Here is a 24,851-nt window from a genome sequence, read left to right as displayed (position 1 = left end):
CACTGGCACGTTGTTGGACATATTTTGAAGAGGAAAGGAGTAAGGGGGGAGGGAGCATGTGTATGTGTATATGCGTGTGTAAATGTATTTGTGTAAAAGGGAAAGAGGAAGAAAAGAAAAGAAAGGGGGAAGAAGAAAGAAGGACTAAGCTGGAGGACGACGACGGCGATGAGCTCGCCGGTGAGCCGTGGAGGAGAACGGATATCAGAAAGATGGACAGAGAGGAATGTGTGATCAACGTGAGGAGAGTGGATGAAGAAGAAAGAGCCCTCTTGATTTCAAAATATGATTTTTTTTTTTTTGTGAAGTAAAGTTAGGGGTCATTTTGGACTCGCACAAATTAATGGATGAAAGTAAGAAAATAAAGTACTTCTTAATTAATCTATAAATTTAATAAATCCCCAGATTAATTAATTTCAAGTAACTAAACCTTGAAATTGAAGTAAGCACTAAAGTACTGGATCGAGAAACTAAATCCACAAGTTTGATTATCACAAAGAATTGAAGTAGTTTGATCAAGATAAGAACGTAGGATTCATTTCCATATAGGATCATTGCATGTCATGCACCTTATGTATGTTTATAAGACTAACTGAATGAATACCTCTTTCAAGAAGGGCGTGTACAAGGAGTTTGTTTTCGAAGTCGAGCTTGTGTAGAGAAGTGGTACTTTATTGGGAAGCATCGAGGTGGGCTTTATATCCAACACATTAAGTGTGGATAAAATTATCAAATATATGAAATGATTTTTGCTTGATAAAATCGCACTTACCTTTTTTTTTTAAAAATGTTATCGTGCCATAAATTGTTTATTTTATGATGCCTATCTGTTTGGCGATGCCAAATGAATGAATGAATTAATCGAATTCGGCTCCAATAGGACCAAGATCCTATTCGATTTAGTGTACACAAAGGAATGGACCGTGAGTCATCGTAAGGGTTGGCCGGTCAATGTGATCGTGGAAGGTGGCCACCTTCCCGACACACAATGATCCATCAGATATGGCAGATTGTTGGAATGAACTTAGTCTGATCAGACGAACTTTATGAAAATGAACTTAGTAAGCTCGGGCCTTTAAGAAAAACCCTCGTGTGTTACTGTGATGGCATGATAATAACTTTTTCTTATATGTGTAACTTTCGGCACTGTGTTCACTGAGTACCCCATACTTAGCCCTGCATGTATTTCTAAATGTGCAGGTTGAGCTGTGATGAAATGATGGCTGAGTGGAGTTGGTGGTCGTCTCATCTCTTTTATAGGATTTTTGTGGCATATGTCTTCACACATATGGCCATGCGTTTGCAACACCTTCCGCTGTGCACTATTGTAGTATTTTGTATTAGATGGATCGTAAGGAAAATGATTAGCAACGAGTGACTTGTGATAAACACTTTTTTTGATCTTCATGATCTTTCGTTGCCTTGTGAACCTTCTTTATCTTATTAAAACGTATTTGAGTGTCTTATTGTTAATTCTTTCATTCCCTTTCTATCCCCTCTTCTTTTTCCCCTCCCCTAGTTATGATTCACCGAGCAATGCTATCCTTAGTAAGCCGCGGTCTGACTCAACTTATTTTTAACACAAGTATACCCGCAAGTGTACGGGGCTAATGTAGCAAATAGTAAGCAAAGAGTATCGTATCCACAGAGACAATGAGTGTCAACCTAATTACCACGAACCAACCTCAACTACTATCTAGATGAATCGGAATTTTGGTTTTTCTAAATCTATTTAAAAGCAAGGTAAAAACAATTAAAATAACTAGAGAACTAAAAGCAAATAAGAAAACGGATGTAGATCAAGGATGAGAAGGGTAGAATCCTACGGGATCGATAACAACTATCCTATGCTCAACTAACTTCCTAACTATGCCAACAAATGGTCTCAAGGGTTATTAAGCTATCACTAAGGTAAAACTATATCTTTTCTCAAAGCATATAATTTGTAGATTGCTACCTAGAACCGAAGTCTCCTTCCTAGAACTAAGGCAACAACTCCTAATAGCTCCTAAGATACTTAGCTTCATTCAAAGGCTCAAATCTCTCGATTATATTGGCAAAGACGTCAATTTCTTCTCTTTCAAATTAAACTACTCACTTCTCAGTTCTTGTAGTAAAATCCACATGCATTTATAAGGTGATCAGTCAAATAAATGTATAAGCACAGAAGAAATCAAAATAACCACATGAGCCAAGGCATAGAAAAAGGAAATCAATTAAACATAAGAATCATTGTATCTCCCCCGTAGAACTCTACGAAGGATTTAGCTACTCATGTTCATCACAAAAGTCAAAGAAATATTCAAAGAAATATTCAAAAACATTGTTTGAACAAGAATAAAACTAAAAGTAGAAACTCCTAGAATTGGATTGGGCGGATTGGAGGTCTCGTCTTCAATCTTGCGATGAATACTCGTCCTCTGCTCGTTCTTCTCTTCTTCCTAGGTGAAAAAGTGGTATTTTTGGGGTAGGAGGCGTGTAAGTTGTGTTTGGAGGCGTTTCCTAGGCATATATATACCTAGGGTTGACTTTGGGCCCGAAATAAGCTGTCCGACGAAGCTGGCGGGTCGCCAGGTTGGGTGTGCGTCGAAGCTGGCGAGTCGCCAGCTGCTTACGGCGTTTTTTTCGTGGATTGCTGGCGGGTCGCCAGGTTCGTTTGCATGCGAACCTGGCGGGTCGCCAGCTATGTCACTGCACTGCGCAGTCTTGGTAAAACGGTCATAACTTCTTCTACCGAACTCCGATTGAGACGTTTAAGATATCCACGCGAAGCTCTTTCAAAGACGAAGAGAATGGTATGTATTAAATGCGAATCGGACTTCAAAATCTCCAGATAAGCTGTCTAGAACATTGAGCAGCTGCACATCCACATATTTTGTACATTTTTCTACACATTCTTCACAAAATGGTCAAAATACCAACATAATAGAGAAGTAGCTATAACCATGTCTCAAAGTACACAATATATGATCAAAACCAAGTAAAACTACCCTCTAAATTCATGTAAAATCCAAGTGAATCACGGTCGTGACAGTCTGGCGATATTTTTAAATTCAGGGACTATGGACGAGATAAACCCATAATCCAGAGATATTTTTGTAGTTCACTCTCGAATGAAATGCTTTATACTGACTTAACTAGTATACTTGGATTTTAATGCTTGTACTGTACCTATTTAATTGTTTTAAATGGTCTATCAACAATCCAATTTCCATTAAAAGGAATGCAAAACTCGTAGTATTAATCAATGAGAAGCTAAAGTACCCAAAGAAAAAAAGAAAAACAAATTAATGTATGAGATGAGTTCGTTGATACGTTACATTTGACAATACTTTCTTATGACATAATATTATTAGTGAACATGAGGATATAATCCCTCCGCCAAAACATGACTCTTTTACATTTTAAGCAAGTGTAACTCATACTCCACTAACTCATTTCTTTCACATTCTACTATAAAATTAATGTATATGAATAAGACTCACATTCTACCAATTTTTTCACTAATTTTCTTTGTAAAATTAAATAATTTCTTAAAACTCGTGCTGAGTCAAAATGTGTCTTTAGATGGCGGACAAATGGAGTAATATTATTAGATTCAAAATTTTACAAAGGTGTTATGAAATAATGTTGATACGCATAACTAAATTGACCTAGAAATTCCTGGGATTGAATATATCCAAGATTATTACCCCGAGATTGATTTATCTAATATATAGGGGATGATCGAACACAAACAAGAGTAATTTAATACTCTGTATTTGATATTATCTCGAAATGAAGTACTTGTCTGAGTCTCCTCAACCGAACAACATATCTTAAAACTTGATAAGTTAATGTCTAATCCACCAAACTATAAACCCCGTTTTGTATTATCTAGTCTAACCAAAATGTGTAAGTATTAGGTTTACCTAACTTGAATGCACCAAACCCTATTACTAACTATACATTATAATTACTCCAATCCCAACAATCACGTGGAGTCTGTGGAGACATTTTTAAAAGTGAACTATTTTGGACTAGAATAAAGAGAAGAAAAAAAAAATTAATGTGCAAATATAACTGGAAAGGCGACACATACCAACAATGGACTGGTGACTAATGTGGGTGTGCTACAATAATGCAATTTTTTAAAATCACAACTTAACTACTCTAAATAATACTATTGTATATGGATTGACGATAGTTTTTTTTTTTTCTTTAACATAACGCATTCCCACATCCCATTGTTTCGAGTTCGATTAATCTCACTAAATATCTTCACATGTCTAATAAAATCCATCACATCAATCGTTTTGATAGTAATTTGTAGGGTATATATATTAATTAGATAATTATGCATGAATGTGATTATGTGAGTAATGGTTCTTAACTATGATCAATCGGTTTGATAAAATTATGAAGAGAATATACATCAGTTAAGAAAATTGTAATATCTTTTGAGCTTGAATATTGGCCCATGATTAACGATTTATAATTCAAATTAAAATTAATATTTAACCCAACTGACTTATAAACGAATAACCCTAACAATCCGAACAGGTTGGTTCGATTCTATGGATAATATATACTCCCTCCGTTTCGCTTAAGATGACACGTTTTCCTTTTTAGTTTGTCCCAACTAAGATGACACATTTACTTTTTTGGTAACTTTCTCTCTCCAATTAATACACTCAACCACTTTTTCTCACTCTTATTAAAATATTTATCTTTCTTTATCTCTCTGCTTTAATACTTACACACACATTCTCTCTCTCCAATTAAACACTTTAACAAATAACTCCTAAAATCCCGTGCCGGCTAAGCAATGTGTCATCTTAGCCGGGACGGAGTATATATCAGTACCATAACTCTATTTTCTTCATTTTCCTTCATTTCATTTTCTTTCCTTTTATACACATGCGTATCTCTAAGCCAAAATGAGCTGCTACAGATAGCAAATACTACAATAAATTTCCATCAAAGAAAATAGGAGTAGAAAACGGGAAAATTACTGATTATGAACAAAAAATAATCAGAATCCGGAAGCTATTCATATCAGAGCCATGTTTCGATCCTGGGACATGTGGGATGCTTCCACTGCGCCACTCTGATTTTAATATTTATATTAATATTAATAATACTTGTAATATTATAATCAAATGAATGTATCAGTTCGTATTTTTCTTTGTTAATTGAATTATATGCTTTCGAGTTTGAATGCTTGTGTCTTGTAGTATTATGGAGTAGTTATTAAGTATCTTGTTATTTTAGACGTTAGCTCCCTCCGTCCGCCACTAGGAGTTCCGGTCACTTTTGCACACTCGTTTTATAAAAATGATAATAAATAGTTAATGTGGAGAAATGGTAAAGTAAGAGAGAGAATAACTTAGATAAGACTTTTGTCAACATTATTTTCTCTCTTACTCTATCATTTCTTCACTTTAATTATTTATTACCATTTTTACAAACGATTGCGCAAAAGTGACCGGGACTCCTAATGGCAGACGGAGGGAGTATAAACAATCCAATTTCCATTGCAAATAAAAGAAAAGCAGAACTCTTCTATTAATAAAAAAGAAGCTAAAGCACCACGAAACTAATGTATGAGATAATAGTTTGGGATAATTACTCATACAAAATGTTTCATTAATTTATAGTCTGTATGTGCGTTTCATATTATATTCTTGTGAATAAATTTGTTGTATTAATATAATAAAACAATAATAAAATATTTTGTATTAGTGGTACAATCACCCTAATAATATAGTTGATTCATTACATTTGATGCACTTGTTAGATTAAATTAGATTATTAGTAACATTTAATTGAATGTTCGTGAAATACATGGACCCGAGTTTACCTAAAGTTAAAATTTATTTTGAGATAATTTTATAATATTGGGGCAATTTCAAGACTTAGACAATGAATAGTATGTTTGATATTATCTTCAAATTAAGTACTACTACATGACTAAATCGACCAACATATCTTAAAGCTAATTTATATTTAATCCACCAAACCGCACGCCTCCTAGACGATATGATTGATATCAATACGTCACATAAATAAAACTACTATGATTGTTTCCACTTGATTAACAAGAATATTCTGCACATGTTTATAAACCACTACCCTAGCAGCTACCCCGACTACTATACTAATCCATTCGTTTCTTGTTAATTGAGTCATTTTTTCTATTTTAAGAATTTCTAAGGTAATTAAGTCATTTCATTTTTGGTAAAAAGTAACACTCTCTCTTATTTTATTTTATTTTCATCTCACTTACTTTATTCGACATTCATTTAACACATTATTTTTAATTTCCATGTAAAAAATGTCTCGATGAATAAGAAACGGATGGAGTATATTAGTCCATTAACCAAGTTTGGGTGATATATTAATCGCCAAATTATATTACGGTTTTATTCTTTTGAGACATAAGTATATAAATTAAATCTTTGATTAAATTAGATTAGTTCATTAATGATATCTTGTCACTCTAATCAAATGATTTCTATATGTTGTTTTGGCAAACGAGTATCTTTTTTAATAATATTTTATTAAAATCTTCTAATTTCAACAACAACTGGCCTCGTTCGTTTTCCTATCTTTAAAGTAGGAGTAGTATTTATAAATTGGATATTGGGACGATAATGGGACTAGTAGAAAAAGAAAACACTAAGTAATGCGCAAATTTAAATGGAAAGATGACAAAACATAATTGATTGGTGACTAATGTACCTATGCAACAAAAATGCAATTTTATAAATACACAACTTATAGATAGTGGGGGAGTGTTATATTGCTAACTCAATACTTAATTGTTAATTATAATTAAATAATAGTTATTAGAGATTCAAATTAAGGGTTTAGATCATCAACTCTGAAATGTCAATACTATCAATAAAAAACGTCAATAAATGTATTAAGGTCAATTTAAAAAATATTAGTTATAACTAACTTTTGAAAAATATCTCATACCTTTAAAACGCATTTAACTTTCTCGATTTTAATTTATTTTTCGCACAACATATATCAAATTAAAGATAATTTCATAAGGATTCTAACGATATCTCACTTGCATATGTTCCGACGTCAAAATTTGAAAAAAAAAATCGGATTTTTTTAATTTTTTCGTACAACACAAATGTCAACATAGTATATAAAATATGTCAATATAAGTAATGTGTTAACATTCTCAAAGCATTGTGTTGACATTTTCAAAGCATTGTATTGATATTTTCGAACAACTATACTGACATTTTCATCCAAAATCTTAATTTGGTAGTTTTTTTTATATCTTTTTTTATTTAATTAATAAAAACGAAAATTACACGTGGCAAATTGTAGACCACAAGATTTCTAAAGTTCTATTGTCTTAAATTAATTGTAGTTAGCAATTGATCACTCCCGATATATATTAATACTACTTCAAAAAACTATCATATATGCATTAACCATTACAGTAATATTTTAATTAAATATATATAACTTATTCCCGTGGCCAAATATTTCTGAGTTTGAACGTGTGTCAAGATTCAATATTAGTCTACCCATACAATTAAATTATAATTATAATTATTGTATAAGTAGTAGAAGGAAAACAAATACGAAGAGACAAAAATTCAGTGGCCCATAGAAAAAGAAATGCGAGATTATAAAAGATGGATAAAATTCTTATTTAGTGGATCGTCTCTTTCAGTCTTGTCGTTGTAGTTTGGAAGCTTCATTGCAATGCATCCACTGGTTGCCCACCGCCCACCATCCACCAAATCCACTGTTGCTTCATAGAATATTAAGTACTATGGTAAATAGACAAAATTTAAAGGCCACGATGGACTCGGAACTGATATTTTTTTTTATCGAATATTAATCACTTTATTACTAGGTCACCTAAGACTAGGTGGTAAGCTTATTATGGCCCTTTTAAATAAAATAAAATAAACTTCTGTACGAATGCGGAAATACAACTAATGTCGAGAGACTCGAACTCGATACTTTACATAGAGCAGCTGGTTATTAGGAGTAGTACTTATTACTACGACTACTAACTTACTAACTGGTTTGACATCAGATAATTGTAAAATTCAAATACACACGTGACACATGCCTACAACAATAACATTCACGTGTCCTATACATAAATTGGACGGCATGCATGTTTCATGATTATATTTTACAAAAGCATATTTATTTTCAAATAACTACTACTACTATAATAATTTTGTATTTTTCGTTAGAGTCAAGTAAAAGTATTCATAAACGTGTTTATATACTCTCTCTATTTCTGAAAAGTAAGAACTATTTTTATACACATGTTGATATGATGTCTCAAAGTATAAATTATTTTTTTATTAGTCTATCCCTAAAAAATATAAACTTTTTAATTTATGAAATAGTTAAATAACAAATTAACCTCGTACTTCATTTTATCTACAACTTATACCATTACATTACACTACTAATGATGTAGAGCTCACTTTCCTCTAATACTACTTACACTAACATTTATTTCATCTTTCTCTTACTTTATCAATTATACATTAAAATTTGTGTTAAATTAAATGTTTAAAATTTTTTAAAGACTGACAAAGTATAAAACAATAATGAAATAGAAATTACTTTTAGCAGACAGGTTATTCCATTAGACCAAATGTATTCCGAATTTGTTCTTATCTTTGACCGAATTTGCTGAATCCACTACTTTAAGGTCACCATAGCTTACTTTATCAATTATACATTAAAATTTGTGTTAAATCAAATGTTCAAAATATTTTAAAGACTGACAAAGTATAAAACAATAATGAAATAGAAATTACTTTTAGCAAACTGTTATTCCATTAGACCAAATGTATTCCGAATTTGTTCTTATTTTTGACCGAATTTGCTGAATCCACTACATTAAGGTCACTGTAGCTCCACGCTGCTAACCGTGCTACAATCGGTTTTAGTTATAAACAAAAATTAGCATTATACAGCCGCTATAAATAGGAGAGGAGATGGTAGCGCATTGAAGAGAAAAGGCGACACTTTCTCACTCTAGAAATCAACACCCTACCAAATCTGTTGATGGGTTTGTCAGATGGCGATGGCTCCTCTCAGCTCCGCCAACACGTCATCGTAATGCGCCACGGCGACAGGCTCGACAACGCCGTCCCTCTCTGGACCGCCTCGGCGCCCCGCCCCTGGGACCCGCCGCTCGCCGACGACGGCCACGTCCGAGCCTTCACCTCCGGTGCCAAACTCAGAAAACACCTCTCTTTCCCGATCCACCGCGTTTTCGTCTCCCCCTTCCTCCGCTGCCTCCAGACCGCCTCCGGAGTCGTCTCCGCGCTCTGCGCCGTCGATAGGAAATCCGACGATCCCAATGACTTGACCTCCAACGCCGTCGTCATCGATGCTTCCAAAATCAAGGTCTATTTTTCATTCCAATCTATGCATTTATAATCATTATAACTTTTCTCGTGTTCGATTTATCGAATTTCAATCTCATTTTCTGTAAATTCTCTGTTTTGAATCATAACTGAATTTGAGTTTAAGTACTTGCGTGATGAATTGAAGATGAAATTCTAGGTTAGATCTCTAAGATCAAATTTAATCGGATGAAATCTCAGAATTTTGATCGAATGCATTTTTTGTGAGGTTTATCCAAATCCATTTGCCCTCTGAGTTTGTGAAGTTTCGACAACTCAGAAAACCACTATCGTTCTTCTCCACCCAAAAAAAGTCATTTTTTTGTCACTCGTTAGCTACTTAGAGGCTTTCAACACTTAGCATTTTTTCTCACTCAAATAATCATTGTTTTAAAAAAGGTCAAATTTCACATGAATTTTATACCTCTTTAATTGTCTTATTCCATCCCAACCGCAAACTCATTTGACCCCACCATTAGTTTCAAGAAAATACAGCTAACCTAACATATAGTACTTATTCAATTCCAAATCCATAACTGCAAAAGGTCAATATATTCTCCTCAAACTCATATTTTATTCCCACGCTTAGACATATATACTTTGTCAAATACTAATGCAAGTTTGTAATCTATATTTTGCAATACTAATAAAACAGAAAATTGGAACATAATATGTAAACAAACTACTCTTTAGCTTCTCTTAGGATGCTAGAACTGGAAATAAGAGGAGGCTGTTGATATGTGCTCCATTCTTTATCTATGCTTTTGTGTGATTAAGTGACAGAATTCTAAGTGTGTGTGGGTGTAACTATATAAACTTCAAAGTAATCAAACTGCACGAATTGTTCAAATAAACGAATGTCATTGCATATATTTCAGGTGTCAATGGAGTTTGGATTATGTGAGATGATGAACTCTTTAGCCATCCGACCTAAAGTTGCTCCTAAAGATGGGATTTTTACTTTTGATATAGCACAGTGTAAATCTGTATTACCTGCTGGAACTATTGATAATACTACTGAAATGGTTTATAAGGAGGTAATATTATAGCAGTGCTTTCGTTGTGTTCAGTACTCCACAATATGAGCCTGTAGCAGTTCAACATCTCGTATGCTAAAACTCGGTTGTGTCTGTGAATGTAGTTGCCAAGATGGCAAGAGACATTAGAAGATACAAGGGCTAGATATCTCCAGGTGATCACAAGTCTTGCTGACAAATATCCTTCGGAAAACTTGTTGCTAGTGACTCATGGTAAGCTTCTCAACAGCTAGTCGTAATGTAGCGCTCACTGCCTCTCAAGTGTTATCATTCTACACATTTCATCAGCATAGTTGCTTCTTCTCTTGATGATCTGAGACTTGAAAAAAATGGTCTGCTTTTTCAGGGGAAGGAGTTGGATCCTCTGTTGCTGGATGTTTTGAGGATGTTGAGGTAGCCGAAGTCGAGTATTGTGCGTATTCAGTATTACACAGGTCCGTAGTTTTCAAAGAGAGCAAGTCGTTTAGTGCTGGACAGTTTGTGGGATCACTGCAAGATCTAGTCGGTGTTCAGCTAGTGCAAGTTCAAGAAACTTAGTGAATTGGTGTTCTGTTTTCCTCTCTTTTGTTGTGAATCTAATAAACTTGTACCAATCTGTTATTGCTACATTCAATTTAAAAATTGAAATCATCGAATGTAGTGAAATGTAAAAGCAGTTGCTCATTTTCATCTTTGGCTTGTTATTGGTCTCATTCTTGTTTTTCCAGTCACATCTAAACACACTATTTACATAGAAACTAGAATTCATTTCACAATGAGTTGCAGATACAGAACACAACAAGCTTGAAAGAAATTACTAGCTACAATGTTAGATGAAAATGCAAGAAGCAATTTTTATTAGCTTCAATCACGACCAGTGAGAGGGGCTGGGAAGTGGCTCGATTTCATCGAATAACTCAATAGGAGGGAAATCATCTTCGATGAGACTATCGATGTCCACCTCAATGTGACTCTCCAACGTCCCAGAAGCTTGGAACGAGGGGGCGATGGGGACTTGCGCAGTGCCCAACGCAGAATGCCCAAGCTCATCATCAAGAAAACTCGGAGCTTCGAACCTGCCAGTAAAGTCCTGCCCTTCTAGAAGCAAGGGGTAGTCCAGCTGAAGTAACGGAAACTGAGGGAAGGAGATGTACGGCTGCTGCTGCTCGACCGGAACAGCACTAATCGGGCTCGGACTCCCCACCTCCCCAAACTGTGAATTGGCCCCAAATTCCTCCTCCCTTGATTGGCTTAAACTGGGCGCCTGCGTATGCATAAATGATTGAGATTTTTGTATCATAAGATGTGGGAAGAGAGAAGTGTTTATGACCTCAAGAGATGGAAGGAAATCGAAAGTAGGGATTTGGCTGGTTGAAGAAGAAGCAGTGGAGGAGTGTAGAATCCTAGCAAGCCTCTTCTGTCGACTGCTCCAGAAATTCTTGACGTCGTTGTCTGTTCTTCCGGCCAAATACGTCGCGATTTTCGCCCATTTGTTCCCGAACTGTGCTTGCAGATCGATCACCGTTCTCTCCTCCTCTGCCGTGAACTTCAGCCCCCTTTACTCACACACAAACAACAAATTAAGAGCATTTACAATTAACCTAGAAAACAGATGAAGAAAAAAAGAGAAATTGGAATTGGAGAAACAGAGAGAGAGAGTTACGTCTTCAAGTGAGGGCGGAGTTTGTTGACCCAGCGGAGGCGGCATGACTTTCCGGTGCGGCGGAGGAGGCCTTTGGATCGAATGGAGCTCCAATCTCTGGCGCCGTATTTCTTCACGTGATTGATGAGGACTTGATCTTCCTCAAATTTCCACGGACCTTTCTTCATATCGCGCATTTCATCATCGCGCGACATCATCCTTCTCTTCCCATTCATCGTTCTCTTACTGAAACGCCGATTGATTGAGATGGTATTGCTTCTTCTCTGCTTAATTGTCTGCAGATTTTGTGTGGAGTGATTCATAATTCAGAATAATGTTTGTATCTATCAATTGTGTGTTTGGAATTTGAGAGTGAGAGAGAGTGGCGGTTGCGACGGTTATTCCCACTATCTCCACTCAATTTTCCCGCGTTCCTCATTCAACTTGGGCTTTTCAATGGGCCTTTTTCATTATTGGGCTTGGCTTGTTAAGAGAGTGTCACGTGCACGTGATTTGCAGAAGCTTCCCCTTTTCCAATCTCTTCAACCCTATACCTTATTTCTGAATTCCTTTTTTGTGATTTCTTGTTCAGAAAATAAACAAATTCAGTAACCTTAAACACACTAAATCTCACGATTCTTTTGGAGTAAGACACAATCAAAGCTTAAGAATATTGCAAGCTATGAGCCGAGGTGGGTTTGGAATGAAGAATAAAGTGTTGAATGTTTTGAGATCATCATGCAACGGGCTGAAACCTAGGTATCCCAACGCGGTGGCTGATGTTGCTTCCGCCCAATATTCATCGTCGGCGGCCCAAAGATTATTGGTCAGTGATGTGGATGTGAAAAGTTTGTGTTTTTGGGTTTTAAGCTCATGTTTTTGCTCAATGCTTGTTCGAGATTTGCGTTTAGAGCTAATTATGTTTATGCGTTCTGCTAATTATGCAATTGAAGTGGTTAATTATTTGAAAACGATAATTTCTGTATGTTTAGAGTTTGTGATTTTGGCCTTGCATTTGAATTAGAGAGCTATAGGTTAGTGTTTAAATTAGCTATTACTCAACTTGGTTCTTCTGTCATGTATTCGTGAAAATAATTTTCCTCCATGGTTTTCTATGCAAGTCGAAGTTTTTATCCATTTGCATTTTATTTCAGTGCAAATGCAAATTGCAATGGCTCTTGAAGCTTAATTCTAGTTTATGCTTACATGATGGTACCAGAATACGACTTAAAAAGGCCACCAATGGGCAATAACTACCAAACCTTGTTACTGCACAAAATGTTTTTGCCTTTTCAATTTATTAGTGCGTAGTCTGGGTGGTATATTGATGCAATTTTATTGTTCAAGCTCCGGAAAAACTCTTGGTGACTAGTAACTACAACTAACGGTGACATGTTACTAATCTCAAAGTGGATTAAGGTTTACGATCTTCTTCATTTACTCTTAACTCATACGTTGGAGAAAAATTTGTCTGATAAGAAAGCTAGAGAAAATTTTACCTCACTAGATAGTATAGTCCTGCATGTTCTTGCTTGATCCTTGCTGTATTCAAGTTTTCTGTGTGAATTAGCATCATTTTCTATCTGGAATTGTATAGAAATGCTTCTATCTTACATTTCAGTGCTGATGATTTATGTCTTTTAACGTTGCAGGTTACTCGTCCTATTAATGGTATGTTGATTTCTTGACTCGATGAAATTCTCAAGTTCTGTTTTGAAGCCATTAATGAAAATGTGTTGCGCAAATATGAGTTCTGCTCAATTGCATATTCGAGTACAATATTTAGAACACATTTGGATAATTTCTCCCTTGCCCGCACTTCTGGTCTCCATGCATAAGCCATGCATCTCTCTTTTTCATCATGGCCATGGGGGTGTGGGGAGGTGGGGGGATGTCGAAGTGGGGTTAGGTGGTAGCAGGAAGGGATGGTCATGTTAACATGTGGATTTTTAAAACATTCTGTTCATAATCACTTCGATCTCGCAGGGAACTCTATTCTATGCAGAAATGAGTGGGCTAGGATACATGCTCTGGTCCATCGATCACCATTTCAACTTTCTGGAAGTGCCAGGCAGCAGATTAGCCCATCCTGCTATGCGAGATCCTTTGCATCCCAGCCTACGGCGTCAAACAAATCAAAAGGATCACAGGTCTGTCCTACAGTTAAAATAAAAGCACACACACTGATAAGTGACACCCCAAGATATTAGCATTCTTTCCAGACTAAGCTGGTCTTATTTTATTTGCTAGATAGAGTAGACATGCCCGCAACTACATTTTTGCTGATTTTTTAATCTGGATGCACAGAATCGAACCTCTTTTACTGTTGGTCTGACTTGTTTGTCTGACGTAAAAAAGTATATTTAGGATTCGAAAGATGATTTATAGCACCAGTAATTTTTTTTAGCTAAGCTAGATTCTTGCTTTTCACCCAATTTATCTGTCCCCGTAATGTATTATCTAGATGGAGATTGATAAGCATATAAGATAGGAAGCCCTAACTTAACCCAAAGCCATGGTCAAAGGTAAAGGGTTGACTCCCTATTATATGCTATTCCACACTTTCGTGTGAAACCGATGTGGGATCGTATCAATCCATCCCTCTTTTAAACCAGACGGGACACGCCGGGTGGAAAACCCAAAGCCACAGGCCCACCATCCCCTTTGCTGCCCTTTTCCTTTGGGCCCACATTTTTCGGTGGCACCCCTTTGGTCACACCTACAGGTAGCCCCTTTCCGTTGGACATCCGGATCCACGTTCACCGCACCAAATTGATAAGCATATAAGATAAGAAGCCCTAACTTAACCCAAGACCATGGTCAAAAGTAAAGGCTTGACTCCCTATTATATGTTATTCCACACTTTCGTGTGAAACCGATGTGGGATCGTATCAGAGATTGTGCCATCTAATAAAAGGGCATATTTTTGTAGGTGTTTGTTGCCATGCACATATATTGCCTGTGTCACAGCTCACAAGAAACAGTTTGTGTTGGTAATATAAATGTGTCTCCTTGAAAAATAGTTCTAAATTTTTCCCAGTAGACTAAACAAAAACCATCTGCTGAGGCAATTAAATAAGTTCTTTTCGATAGTGCTGTTGATGATCCCATTTTGCTGAACAAAAATTGTGGCTATTTGTGTCATATCCTTGGGCACAACCTTATGTAAACATGTGCATCCAGTGTGATCCTTGCACAAGTCCCTAGAAACTTTTTTGTGATTATAATTCAGTGGCCCTTCCCCTGTAATGCCAGATTTGGCTCTTGAATCAACTTCCTCATATATTTCTTTGTAGGAATTTATGTGTGTAGTTCTTCAATGTTTATTTGCATGAATACTGTATTTATGAACTTTCTTGAGTTCTTAATCACGTCTGATTTCCATATTTGCACCTATCTTTGACAGACTCGAAAAGAGCTCTCCAACGTCGAGGACCCTTTTGATTCCCCGACTTATAATATTCCGGAGAAGCCAGTAACGTTCACGGAGGGAGCTTCTTATAGTCTTGTAATTCTTGCCGGCCTTGGCATTGCTGGTGCTGCAGCATATGCAGTTTGCAAAGAACTTATATTTGAACCAAAAGAGTGCGTTAATATTTTTACTGCCTGAAAAGGTGTGAATTGTTTTATTTTCCTCTTGTTTCCTGTGATATTAATTGAAGCTAATGTTTTTTTTCAGGTACAAAATATTCAACAAGGCTCTTGAAAGGGTTCAAAGTGACAGCCAAGTATGTTTGATCTATTTTCTGTGTCGTGAATTTGCATTTCTGTAATGTTGAGCTGGAATGGATGAGCTCCATTAATGGACTTCACTTATTGCAGAACTGTAAATGTAAATGCATTCCAGGCTTTATCTAGCATCAAATTACATTCACTGTTTTCTGCTGCTTATTAAGCTGAAAAGAATAATTGTAGAGAAGAATGGGATTAAAAAGTTGCATATTCTATTTTATAACATTGGTTTGAACTAGTGTTGGATGAAGCACTTACACTCTAAATCACAAAAGTTTTGACATGTGATAACTGGATTAATAGTGCTTTAGTGTCTCAAATTAGTGAGATTTGCTCTGTTAGCTTCATTATTATTCAGATTTTATATTCATGAGCTCATTGATTGCAGATTGTTTTTTCTATAAGCATGGGCCTGTTATTCTTCTTGGCATGGAAACAGAAATAATGACTGCTACTTTATTAGGAGAAATCATCATATTTGCAAAGAGTTCAAAGGATCTCTCAACAGCTTGATATTGAAGTTCTTTCTTAGGTCTTGGCTAGTCTTATTGATCCCTTTTTGAACTACCAACAGGTTAGGGTAAGAATCGGATCTCCTGTCACTGGCTATGGATCAGAAAGCAGGAACCGTGCTGCTCGTCAACGGGTTCCACACAAGATATGGACTGATGATGATGGCACTGAACATGTACTGGTAAGTTACACTAGAAACTAGAAAGTCACTGCCTTTATGATACTCTACTCATTAAAATAGCAGATGTCATAGACTAGAAGCACTCAAACATCTCAAGACTGTTATGATGTGTAATGGCTGGCATTGTAGGTTAATTTTTTCATTCGTGGACCACATGGAGCTGGCAAAGTTATGTCGGAGATGTTCAAAGACAAGGTGGACAAGGAATGGAAGTTCATGTACCTAATTGTTGAACTCACTTCACCTTCCCAAACTCAACTCATGCTCGAGTCTTATATTCCAGCCTAAGCATGCCGGCTGATCAGTTTATGTTGGTGTCTACATATTTGGCCTCAATGTGATCCCTATCAGCTAATATCAATGTTTTAAGTTTGTTCTGAAATGATGGCGCGGGCATGAATAATTTGTCAGTTGAGCAGTGCTGAAATCATATTTGGCAGCAATTTTCTTGTGTACTTTAGCTAATTTGCTTTCTGATTCTTATCTTTTTCCTACTTCCATTATATGTTGAATGTTAAACATTTGTTGCATTGGAACGCTTCAAAATCCGAGTATCTGTGGATTATGAACCGATGGTGGTACAATATCCACATGTATGAGAAGAAAATTTTGTTTGGATGCCAAGAACTTTGGTGCATTGATAATATTTAGTTATTTACCGAGTATAATAGTCATTTTCTTGGTACTTCTCTTCTGGTTTTAAAACAATTGCTTTCAAATAGTTTCTCAACTGGAATTGGTCTAGGAAAAAGGTTTCTCAAATTTCTTTTCTGAGTTAGATAGAAATAAGTACACTCCCTAATCTTCCTCTAGGTCATATAGTAGTTTTATGATTTAATGTAATGGATTTTAATATAAACTTAATAAAGTGACTGATAAATAGAAGAATAAGTGATTGACGGTAATTAATAAAGAGGCTAAAATTTTTTTAAAAAAAATAGAATTAGTGAAGGGTGGTACTAATAATAATAATTCATTTAAATACCACGATTTCTCGATATCAATATTGACATGGCCTGTATGGTGGTGATTGCAGTGGTTTGTGGTGATAGGATAATTATTTATTTTTCTTTTTCTCGGTGTGTGATTTGTTTTGTGTACTTTGATCATACTTTTTGTACTTTCTTGTGTAAGATCATATAGACAAAATCAATATGTATATTTCGACCAAAATTCCAAAATGAGTCAGTTGCACATTTCAAGATTTTGTGGAGTTCGTTACCAAAAAGTACTACAAGTAGATGTAATGAACCACCCTGAAATCGAGTCAACTATTTTATCAATTTTAGACGCGCTTTTATCTTTCAAAAGTTGAAAACAACGTGAATATACCCCACCCCCACCCCCCACATTTATTTTTACTTTTCTTTTTACATACATCCAAAAATTTGAGATTTTTATTTATGTATTACTAGTACTTCTTTTATTCTACACCCAAAAAAAAATTTATTTTACAAAATCTCTATTCCACAGTTTGATTGAAAAACTTTGATATGGTTCTTATTTTAGAGTGATTTTCTTCATTTATCGATTTGCATCCATATGTATGGGTGGACAAAAATTGTAGGAAAAAATGACGTGATAGAATTGTGATATGATTTGGATAGCTCAAACAATCGGAAATCTCTAACTCCGGCGACCGGAATTGACAAAATACGGCGATGTTATACCTAGTGTAGTGCAGGTGAGAGACAGAGTAGAGAATATAGGAAGAGTTGAGATACAGAATTAATCAAGGTTTGATCAAATATATACGAAAAGGATGGCGTGGGATTAGATGAGACCAATTCAATTCAATTCAATAGAAAAAAAAAGTCAAGCCAACCAATACTTAGTTGCCATAGTTTACCCATTTCCTACCTTGAATACAATATTATAGTAGTATTAGCCTTTCTTTCATCTTCAATTTACACATTCTCCACACTTTTATATTACCATAATCCAACCAATGCACTCACCAAATGCAGAGCATCAACTCATTCTCCCCAGCAACAGATATGAAGCTCTCTCTTTTTTCCAATCTCACCAAATTCAAATTCAAGCCATACATACACACAAAAGGATAGAACAAAACAAGTGGCAAAGATCCAACTTTGTGTCTACTTCACCAACCCTGGACACATACCACCTTCACCACTCTTTCTTCATCACAGCTTCTACTTGAAGCATCATCAAGTGCCATCACAAAGTGTCCTTCAAATCAAATGCGACCAGGCTAGAAATTCTCAATGATAGAAGTATGTAAATATTTGAGATGTAGTGTAAAACTGTCAAGATTCATGAGTCAAAAACTGCAACAGAACAAAAAGACATGAATTTTCAACTATAATGTACAAAGAGAAAAACCCAAACCAGTGATTATTCATTTAAACAAAAATGAATCAAAACCAATTGAGTTGTCAGAACTGAACAGGGAAATCTAACATATCTAGAAATCCATATTTACATCTGCAACTGATGCTAAATAGATCTATCACCCTTTCACCCATCTCTCAATTCTTGGAGATCAGCAGATTGAAGAGGGGAAACAAAGGAAAGAAATAAAGAAAAAAAGAAACTGGCAAAGCTAAACCCTAAATCAGCACTAGCTCTTCCTCTGAAATAGTACAAGTAACTGCAGACTATACCTTCAAATACCATCCAAAAAAAAAAGTTGGAAGCAAAGCAGCTTAAACTTCCAGAAACTGCCTCTAGCCCTGTGTGGAACACCCATATCAGATTCAGATTTCAGCATCCAACAAACAACGGCATAGATGTGCAATCAAGGCTGTACCTTCATAGAACTCTCAGAGACCTTGTATGAATCTGCAGTTATCGATACCAGCCACAATCCAGGAAAACAAACCTGCGATCCATGAAATTTTAGGCAAATCAATCACACAGATACACATAATTATGTAAATTATCAAATCGAATCAGATCTTAACTTACATCTACTTGTTTCTGTATGTTCTTCGCTCTCTTCTTGGGCCTCCTCGCCGGCTTTGATCCTGTCAGCGCAAAAATATCCTCTTCAATTTCATCCTTCGTTAGAGGGATAAAGACGCTAAGCTTCCTCTTCTCCTTCTTCCCACCATTACCGCCCTCGTTTTCCCCCGATCTATTGTTCAGGCTCCTCAACGGCGACTGGGCTTTACTCCTCTCCGGCATCGCCGGAACGTTACTCTTCACCGGACCTCCGCTCTTGTGTAGAGGCTTCCGAGGCCTTAAATTCCACGTCTTCGTTTCTTCATCGGTGATGTTGTTACTAATCTTCTCCTCATCTTGCGCTTCGCCGCTGCAATCGTGCTCGTCGTTTTTCTCCGCCTTCAGCGGCTCTTCTTGCGGATTTTCGTCCTCTGTTTTGCTGGTTTTGCAAGGAATTTTGATTAAGATTTTCGATCTCTTGATTCCAGCCGCATCGACTTCTTTCGCCTTTGATTTAAGCTCCGATTTGTGAGAGGAGTGCTCTGAATTTGTTGAATTATTTGAGTGATGTCTCCGATGCTCAACACAGCCGCCTTTTCCCTTGCCGGAAGCTTCAGGCTGTGGCGGCGATTCATGCCTCGGCAAATGCCTCGCCGGATCAGCGCCGGTAGGCGAGTGTTTCCCCCTCGGCTTAGATGATTCTCCAGGAGAAGGAGACCGTTTCCCCAAGTAATCCCCGTGGACAGGAGACCGACGAGGAGACGAAGCCGCCGCCGCGGCGGAGTCTCGGAAAGGGGACTGGTGCCGAGGCGGAGTCGCCGACACGGAATCTCGCAGCGGCGACTGGCGGATGGGAGATGGGGAGGAGATATTCGGCCGGCGCGACGGCGATTTGACGGAGCGGCGGCGCTGGTGTTGGCCGTTGGAGTTTCTGTGCTTGTTCCATTTTAGATGCGGCAGCGTAAAATTGTGCAGCGGCTGAGATTTGGCAGGAGCAGTGGAGGCCATAGCAGCAAGCAACAATCGAATTTGAGCGCCGATTTCAACGAAAAAAGTATTGAATTGTTATCAGCAGATGCAAATCGTGTTTGGAAATCGGCGGCGACGTCACATCGTTTGGTGAATTCCGACGATGTGGAATCAAATTGAGTGCGTGATACGGCGAGTGCGTGTGGTTATGTGTGTTGGGTGAAGTTTTGGTGGGGGGTAAACGTGAATGAAGATAGAGAGAAGAGAATTGATGAATGTAGAGAGAGAGAAGGAGACGAAGAAGTTGCAGAGAGAAGGTGTAAGGGAAGAAGTGAGGTGAGAAAAATAAAAACTTAATATAAATTCAACTAAGTTAAAATTAATTTTATTTTAAATTAATCGACTAATATATACACACGTGTGTATGTATATGTCTATCGCTCGAATCTTAGAAGAGGGATTTCAGAACCCTAATTAGGGTCGGCTCATACCTTTGCCCGCAATTACTCAGAAGTCATAAATTAGCTATTTATTTTAAAATTACAACACTTTTTAAAGTAATATTGCTGGATATGGCCGGTCGATAAAAATTATTGTCTAATGTATTAAATATTACTGGCCGAAAATATTTACCCTTGAGCATTTTTTATGATTGTCACATGGCAGCTAATTATTCGTCCATGTGTACAAATGATTGGCTATGAATGGTGGTATGTTGTTACTTTAAGAGGTGTTATCATTTTAACGCACTCCGTTTGCGTTAAAATGACAACACTCTTAAAGTGACATTGTGACACCACGTATCCAATAATATTATAAACGCTACACAGCAATAGTATAAACGCTAGACAACAATTATAGCGTATTAGATATTGCTGGCCGAGAAAAAATTGTTGTAAATTGTTGTATATTGTATTGGATATTGCTGGCCAAGAAAATTTACCCTTGAACATTTTTTTTATCGTCATATGATAGTTGATTATTCGTCCATGTGTACAAATGATTGGCTAGGAATTGTGGTATGGTATTATTTTAAGAGTCGTTGTCATTTTAACGCACCTCCTATATATATGGATGCATTCATATCCTTCTTACATCTTTTGTTCTTTTTCCTTCTCAATCTCCACCATCTATTTCCAAGATCTAATGGCCGAAAATAGGGCCACTTGTATTTAATTAAAAGATTAAAAAATTTCAAAAAGGGCATTGTTGGTATACACAATATATTCAGTCATGGTAATTTCCTTAATTTTCTCCTTCAAAGATCAGCAAAAATACGTTTAATTCATTCTGATTTTTTCTACAATATTCACGCCAATTTATCTTTCTTCCTTCCCTCAATTAATCTCGGTTTTTCTCCATTGAAGACATCTGGTGTTTAGGGTTTTCGTCACAAAACCAAATTATTGGAGTATTCATTCACGACGCCTGAAGAGAGGAGGATTTAGAGAGCAAGGAGAGTGGTGGAGAGAAGAAATCACGACGCCGATTTCTAATTCCTCCAAAATTTCGTTTCTGATCTCTTCGCACACCGGTCGAGATCGGATATGAAGATGTTGAAATTGAAGGAATCGAACAATCTTTCTTTTCTCCCTCATCGTTTTTTCTCCATTGAAGACCTTCTCAAGAAATTGTTGTCGTCTTTTTTCAATTGAAGACGTCTGTTTTTTTTATTATTATTATTGATAAATTTTGGTAGAAAGTTATTGTATTAGTTGTATAATTGGAATCTATGGTTTTATATATTTGTTTGTGATTAGTTCGTTCTTGTATTTAGTTTTTTTTTGCATCAATTGTCGTTCTTTTTTCATGAAATCAGCCATTGTGTACAGATTTTTGTGTTGGTCTCTTTTCGTAGGTTACACCTTGTAAACATAATGTACATATATTACTGTGTAATGGTTTTTATCAACTCTGTAATGGACGATATCTGATCTGTAATGTATATATTCGCTGATTGATTGTTCGGCGCACGTTTCATTTATTCCCTGAGGGTTTAGCAATCCTTGGTGCTAGGGTGTAGTATGTAGTAAGTACCACAACTGTTGCCAAAGTGAACGAGTTTTTGTCATTCCTCTAGAGTTTAGATATTGTCTCGGCTAGGGAGTAGTTTTAACTGATAAACATAATGTACATATAGTACTGTGTAATGGTTATTATTGACTCATTAATGGACGATTATGTTGTATGCAATAGGGAAGACAACAAGAAATTGTATAGTGGATGAAATTAGATGAATAATGTACATAATGTAATGTACACCAAGTTAAGTCATTGCGTACAATAATGTACATCTTCATGAATAATAATGTGCGTTAATAGTTTAATAATGCAATGATATTATGTGTAATGTACAAAATGTGTCTAATAATGAACTATACTCCAATAATTACGTACAGAAAGTTAAGTGCTTGTAGACAATAATGTACAACTTCATTGCTAATAATGTACAGAGACTAAAAATGTAAAATTATTATGCATAAATTGTTGACAGTGGTAGGATTAATAACACTCAGAGAACGAAATGATAACTAAGACTAAACCGAAAACCACAATTAATAATGTTTTTAGGTACAAGATACATCAAGATTTCTTCTTGCCCTTACGAAACTCTTTCTCATTCGCCATCTCTTTAAACATTGGACAGTTTCTAGAGTCGTGATGTCCCATCTCATCGCAAGCCTTACACCGTCTAAGAGGCCTAGTAGCCTCCTTTATAGCCTTTTCCCTCTTGGAAATCAGACGGGAGGCAATAGGACCTTTGTTGCTCAACCAATCTCAATCCTTGAACTTTTGCGCAATCGCAAGTGGAAGAACATCATCCACCGCTTCGTCAATATCTAACCTAGGTTGCTTCACCACTGCCCAAAAAACAATAATGTATCGCATTAATGCACAATACAAACGGTATAATGTACAAAAGTAAGCAAATAATGCACCAATGAATATTACATTCTATCAACCATTGACCTTTTATAAAACTGATGCATTTAAAGTAAAACAAAAAATATAATGTACACCAGTTCATACAATAATTTACACCACTCTCTACAATAATGTACAAATGGCAACAAATAATGCAAATATGAATACAAATTTCACTCAATTTTCATGCATTTTATCAAACGGATTGATGTAGATTCAAACAAAAACGTAATGCACACCACTACATACAATAATGTACACATTGCATCAAATAATGCACGAATGGATATAACATTCACTCAATTACAGTCTTATTAGGAAATCGAGTGATGTAATTTCAACCAAAAACCATAATGTACACCAGTCCATACAATAACAAATTTTGTATACCACTCTCTACAATAATGTACAAATGGCGTCAAATAATGCACAAATGATAATAATATTCACTCATTTACAGGCTTTTTTATCAAACCGAATGATGTGGCTTCAAACAAAAACATAATGCACACCACTTCGTACAGTAATGTACACATTGCATCAAATAATGCACGAATGAATATAAATGCAAATGCAAGACAAACCAAAAATCAACTCGGATACGATTTTATCTACCAAATCGCCCAATACACAATTGGAAACCGGCCATTCACTACAAACTTCAATAATGGACAGAACCCTATCAAAAATGAACACGATTTTACGATTTACGAAAATCTCGACCAAAACAAGTGTGAAAAACGTGATATTGTTTGGGAGAAAACATTGAATCGACGATTAGGTGGTGTGTCGGCGGTGAAAATAGGCGATTAAGAGTGGGTATTACGAAAAACTGAATCATTAAAACCCTACCTTGTTGTCGACTTGAACTGGAAGGTCGCGAGCGAAGGGAGTGAGGTTTCGACTGTGAAACGGCGGAAAAAGCTTGATTTAACGGCGAAAATCGACGGTAGTGTTGATTTCCGGTGGCTTGGAGTAGCGGCTAGGGTTTGGAAATGAGGGGAATTAGGGGAGACGAAATTTAATCGTGGGTTTGAGGAGTGAGGCGGTTGGAGTGAGAGAGAGAGTGAGTAGATGGAAAATGCCGCTGAATTCTCGCTTTTTCCGTTTTTATTCATTGTTGTTTTACAATTATACTCATATAATGCACAGAATCAACCTGATAATGCAGCACGAGATCAATTTTCCCCTTTTAATCTAGTCCATCCATTTTATCAATCTAATGGATGATATTAAGAAGGAAATAGATACTAAGAGGGCAATAGGACCTTAGGCCATCTCCAACCATTTACACCAAACTCAAACCCATTTTTGAATTTGGGTCAACCCAAAAGTAGTTTTACTTCAATCATTTACTCCAAACTCAAACCCAAAAGAATATTCCATATTTATATTCTTTTTATACGCTTTCAATTATACCTACATATTTACTTAAATTACATATTAGTCCCACAATATTTTATCAATAATTTATGTAACTTAAATAATTATACAAATTTTTTTATTAATATATTTATGTATTAAATATACTTTATATTAAAAAAAATTACACTAATTTTAAAATTAAATAC

At 36.1% G+C, this 24,851-nt stretch overlaps 4 protein-coding genes across 10 annotated transcripts; 2 read left to right on the top strand and 2 right to left on the bottom strand.

Moving 5' to 3' along the window:
- The first annotated feature begins 8,985 nt into the window (after positions 1-8,985).
- Positions 8,986-11,101, top strand: LOC125204797. Of its 2 annotated transcripts, XM_048103534.1 has the most exons (4): positions 8,987-9,396; positions 10,274-10,432; positions 10,537-10,645; positions 10,779-11,101. In XM_048103534.1, exons 1-4 carry the CDS (start codon positions 9,052-9,054, stop codon positions 10,967-10,969), a joined length of 804 nt encoding a protein of 267 aa, XP_047959491.1. In that variant the 5' UTR covers positions 8,987-9,051; the 3' UTR covers positions 10,970-11,101. The 2 variants fall into 2 exon arrangements, with proteins under 2 accessions (XP_047959498.1, XP_047959491.1); XM_048103541.1 differs by lacking the exon at positions 10,274-10,432 and having other exon boundaries at positions 8,986-9,396.
- A 178-nt stretch (positions 11,102-11,279) lies between these two features.
- Positions 11,280-12,355, bottom strand: LOC125196400 (transcription factor DUO1-like). The gene is made up of 3 exons (XM_048094934.1): positions 12,075-12,355; positions 11,742-11,967; positions 11,280-11,675 (listed from the first exon to the last, which is right to left on the bottom strand). The coding sequence occupies exons 1-3, from the start codon at positions 12,287-12,289 to the stop codon at positions 11,280-11,282; spliced, it is 837 nt and encodes a 278-aa protein (XP_047950891.1). The 5' UTR covers positions 12,290-12,355.
- Positions 12,356-12,593: 238 nt separating this feature from the next.
- On the top strand, positions 12,594-17,149 carry LOC125204147 (probable mitochondrial import inner membrane translocase subunit TIM21). Its single transcript, XM_048102718.1, has 7 exons — positions 12,594-12,879; positions 13,706-13,724; positions 14,040-14,203; positions 15,460-15,638; positions 15,733-15,781; positions 16,360-16,479; positions 16,609-17,149. The coding sequence occupies exons 1-7, from the start codon at positions 12,736-12,738 to the stop codon at positions 16,765-16,767; spliced, it is 834 nt and encodes a 277-aa protein (XP_047958675.1). The 5' UTR covers positions 12,594-12,735; the 3' UTR covers positions 16,768-17,149.
- A 1,108-nt stretch (positions 17,150-18,257) lies between these two features.
- On the bottom strand, positions 18,258-20,686 carry LOC125201202. 6 transcript variants are annotated; one of them, XR_007172851.1, is made up of 4 exons: positions 19,411-20,686; positions 19,253-19,324; positions 19,107-19,175; positions 18,258-18,770 (listed from the first exon to the last, which is right to left on the bottom strand). XR_007172851.1 is itself a non-coding variant. In XM_048099220.1 (3 exons), exons 1-3 carry the CDS (start codon positions 20,392-20,394, stop codon positions 19,170-19,172), a joined length of 1,062 nt encoding a protein of 353 aa, XP_047955177.1. In that variant the 5' UTR covers positions 20,395-20,686; the 3' UTR covers positions 18,823-19,169. The 6 variants fall into 6 exon arrangements, 2 of the variants coding, with proteins under 2 accessions (XP_047955177.1, XP_047955176.1); XR_007172852.1 differs by having other exon boundaries at positions 18,258-18,672; XR_007172849.1 differs by having other exon boundaries at positions 19,107-19,324.
- Between the last annotated feature and the right edge of the window lie 4,165 nt (positions 20,687-24,851).

Source organism: Salvia hispanica, chromosome 1, assembly GCF_023119035.1.
Source record: "Salvia hispanica cultivar TCC Black 2014 chromosome 1, UniMelb_Shisp_WGS_1.0, whole genome shotgun sequence".
In the NCBI taxonomy this organism is placed as follows: domain Eukaryota; kingdom Viridiplantae; phylum Streptophyta; class Magnoliopsida; order Lamiales; family Lamiaceae; genus Salvia; species Salvia hispanica.
This window is presented reverse-complemented; position numbering and strand designations above follow the sequence as displayed.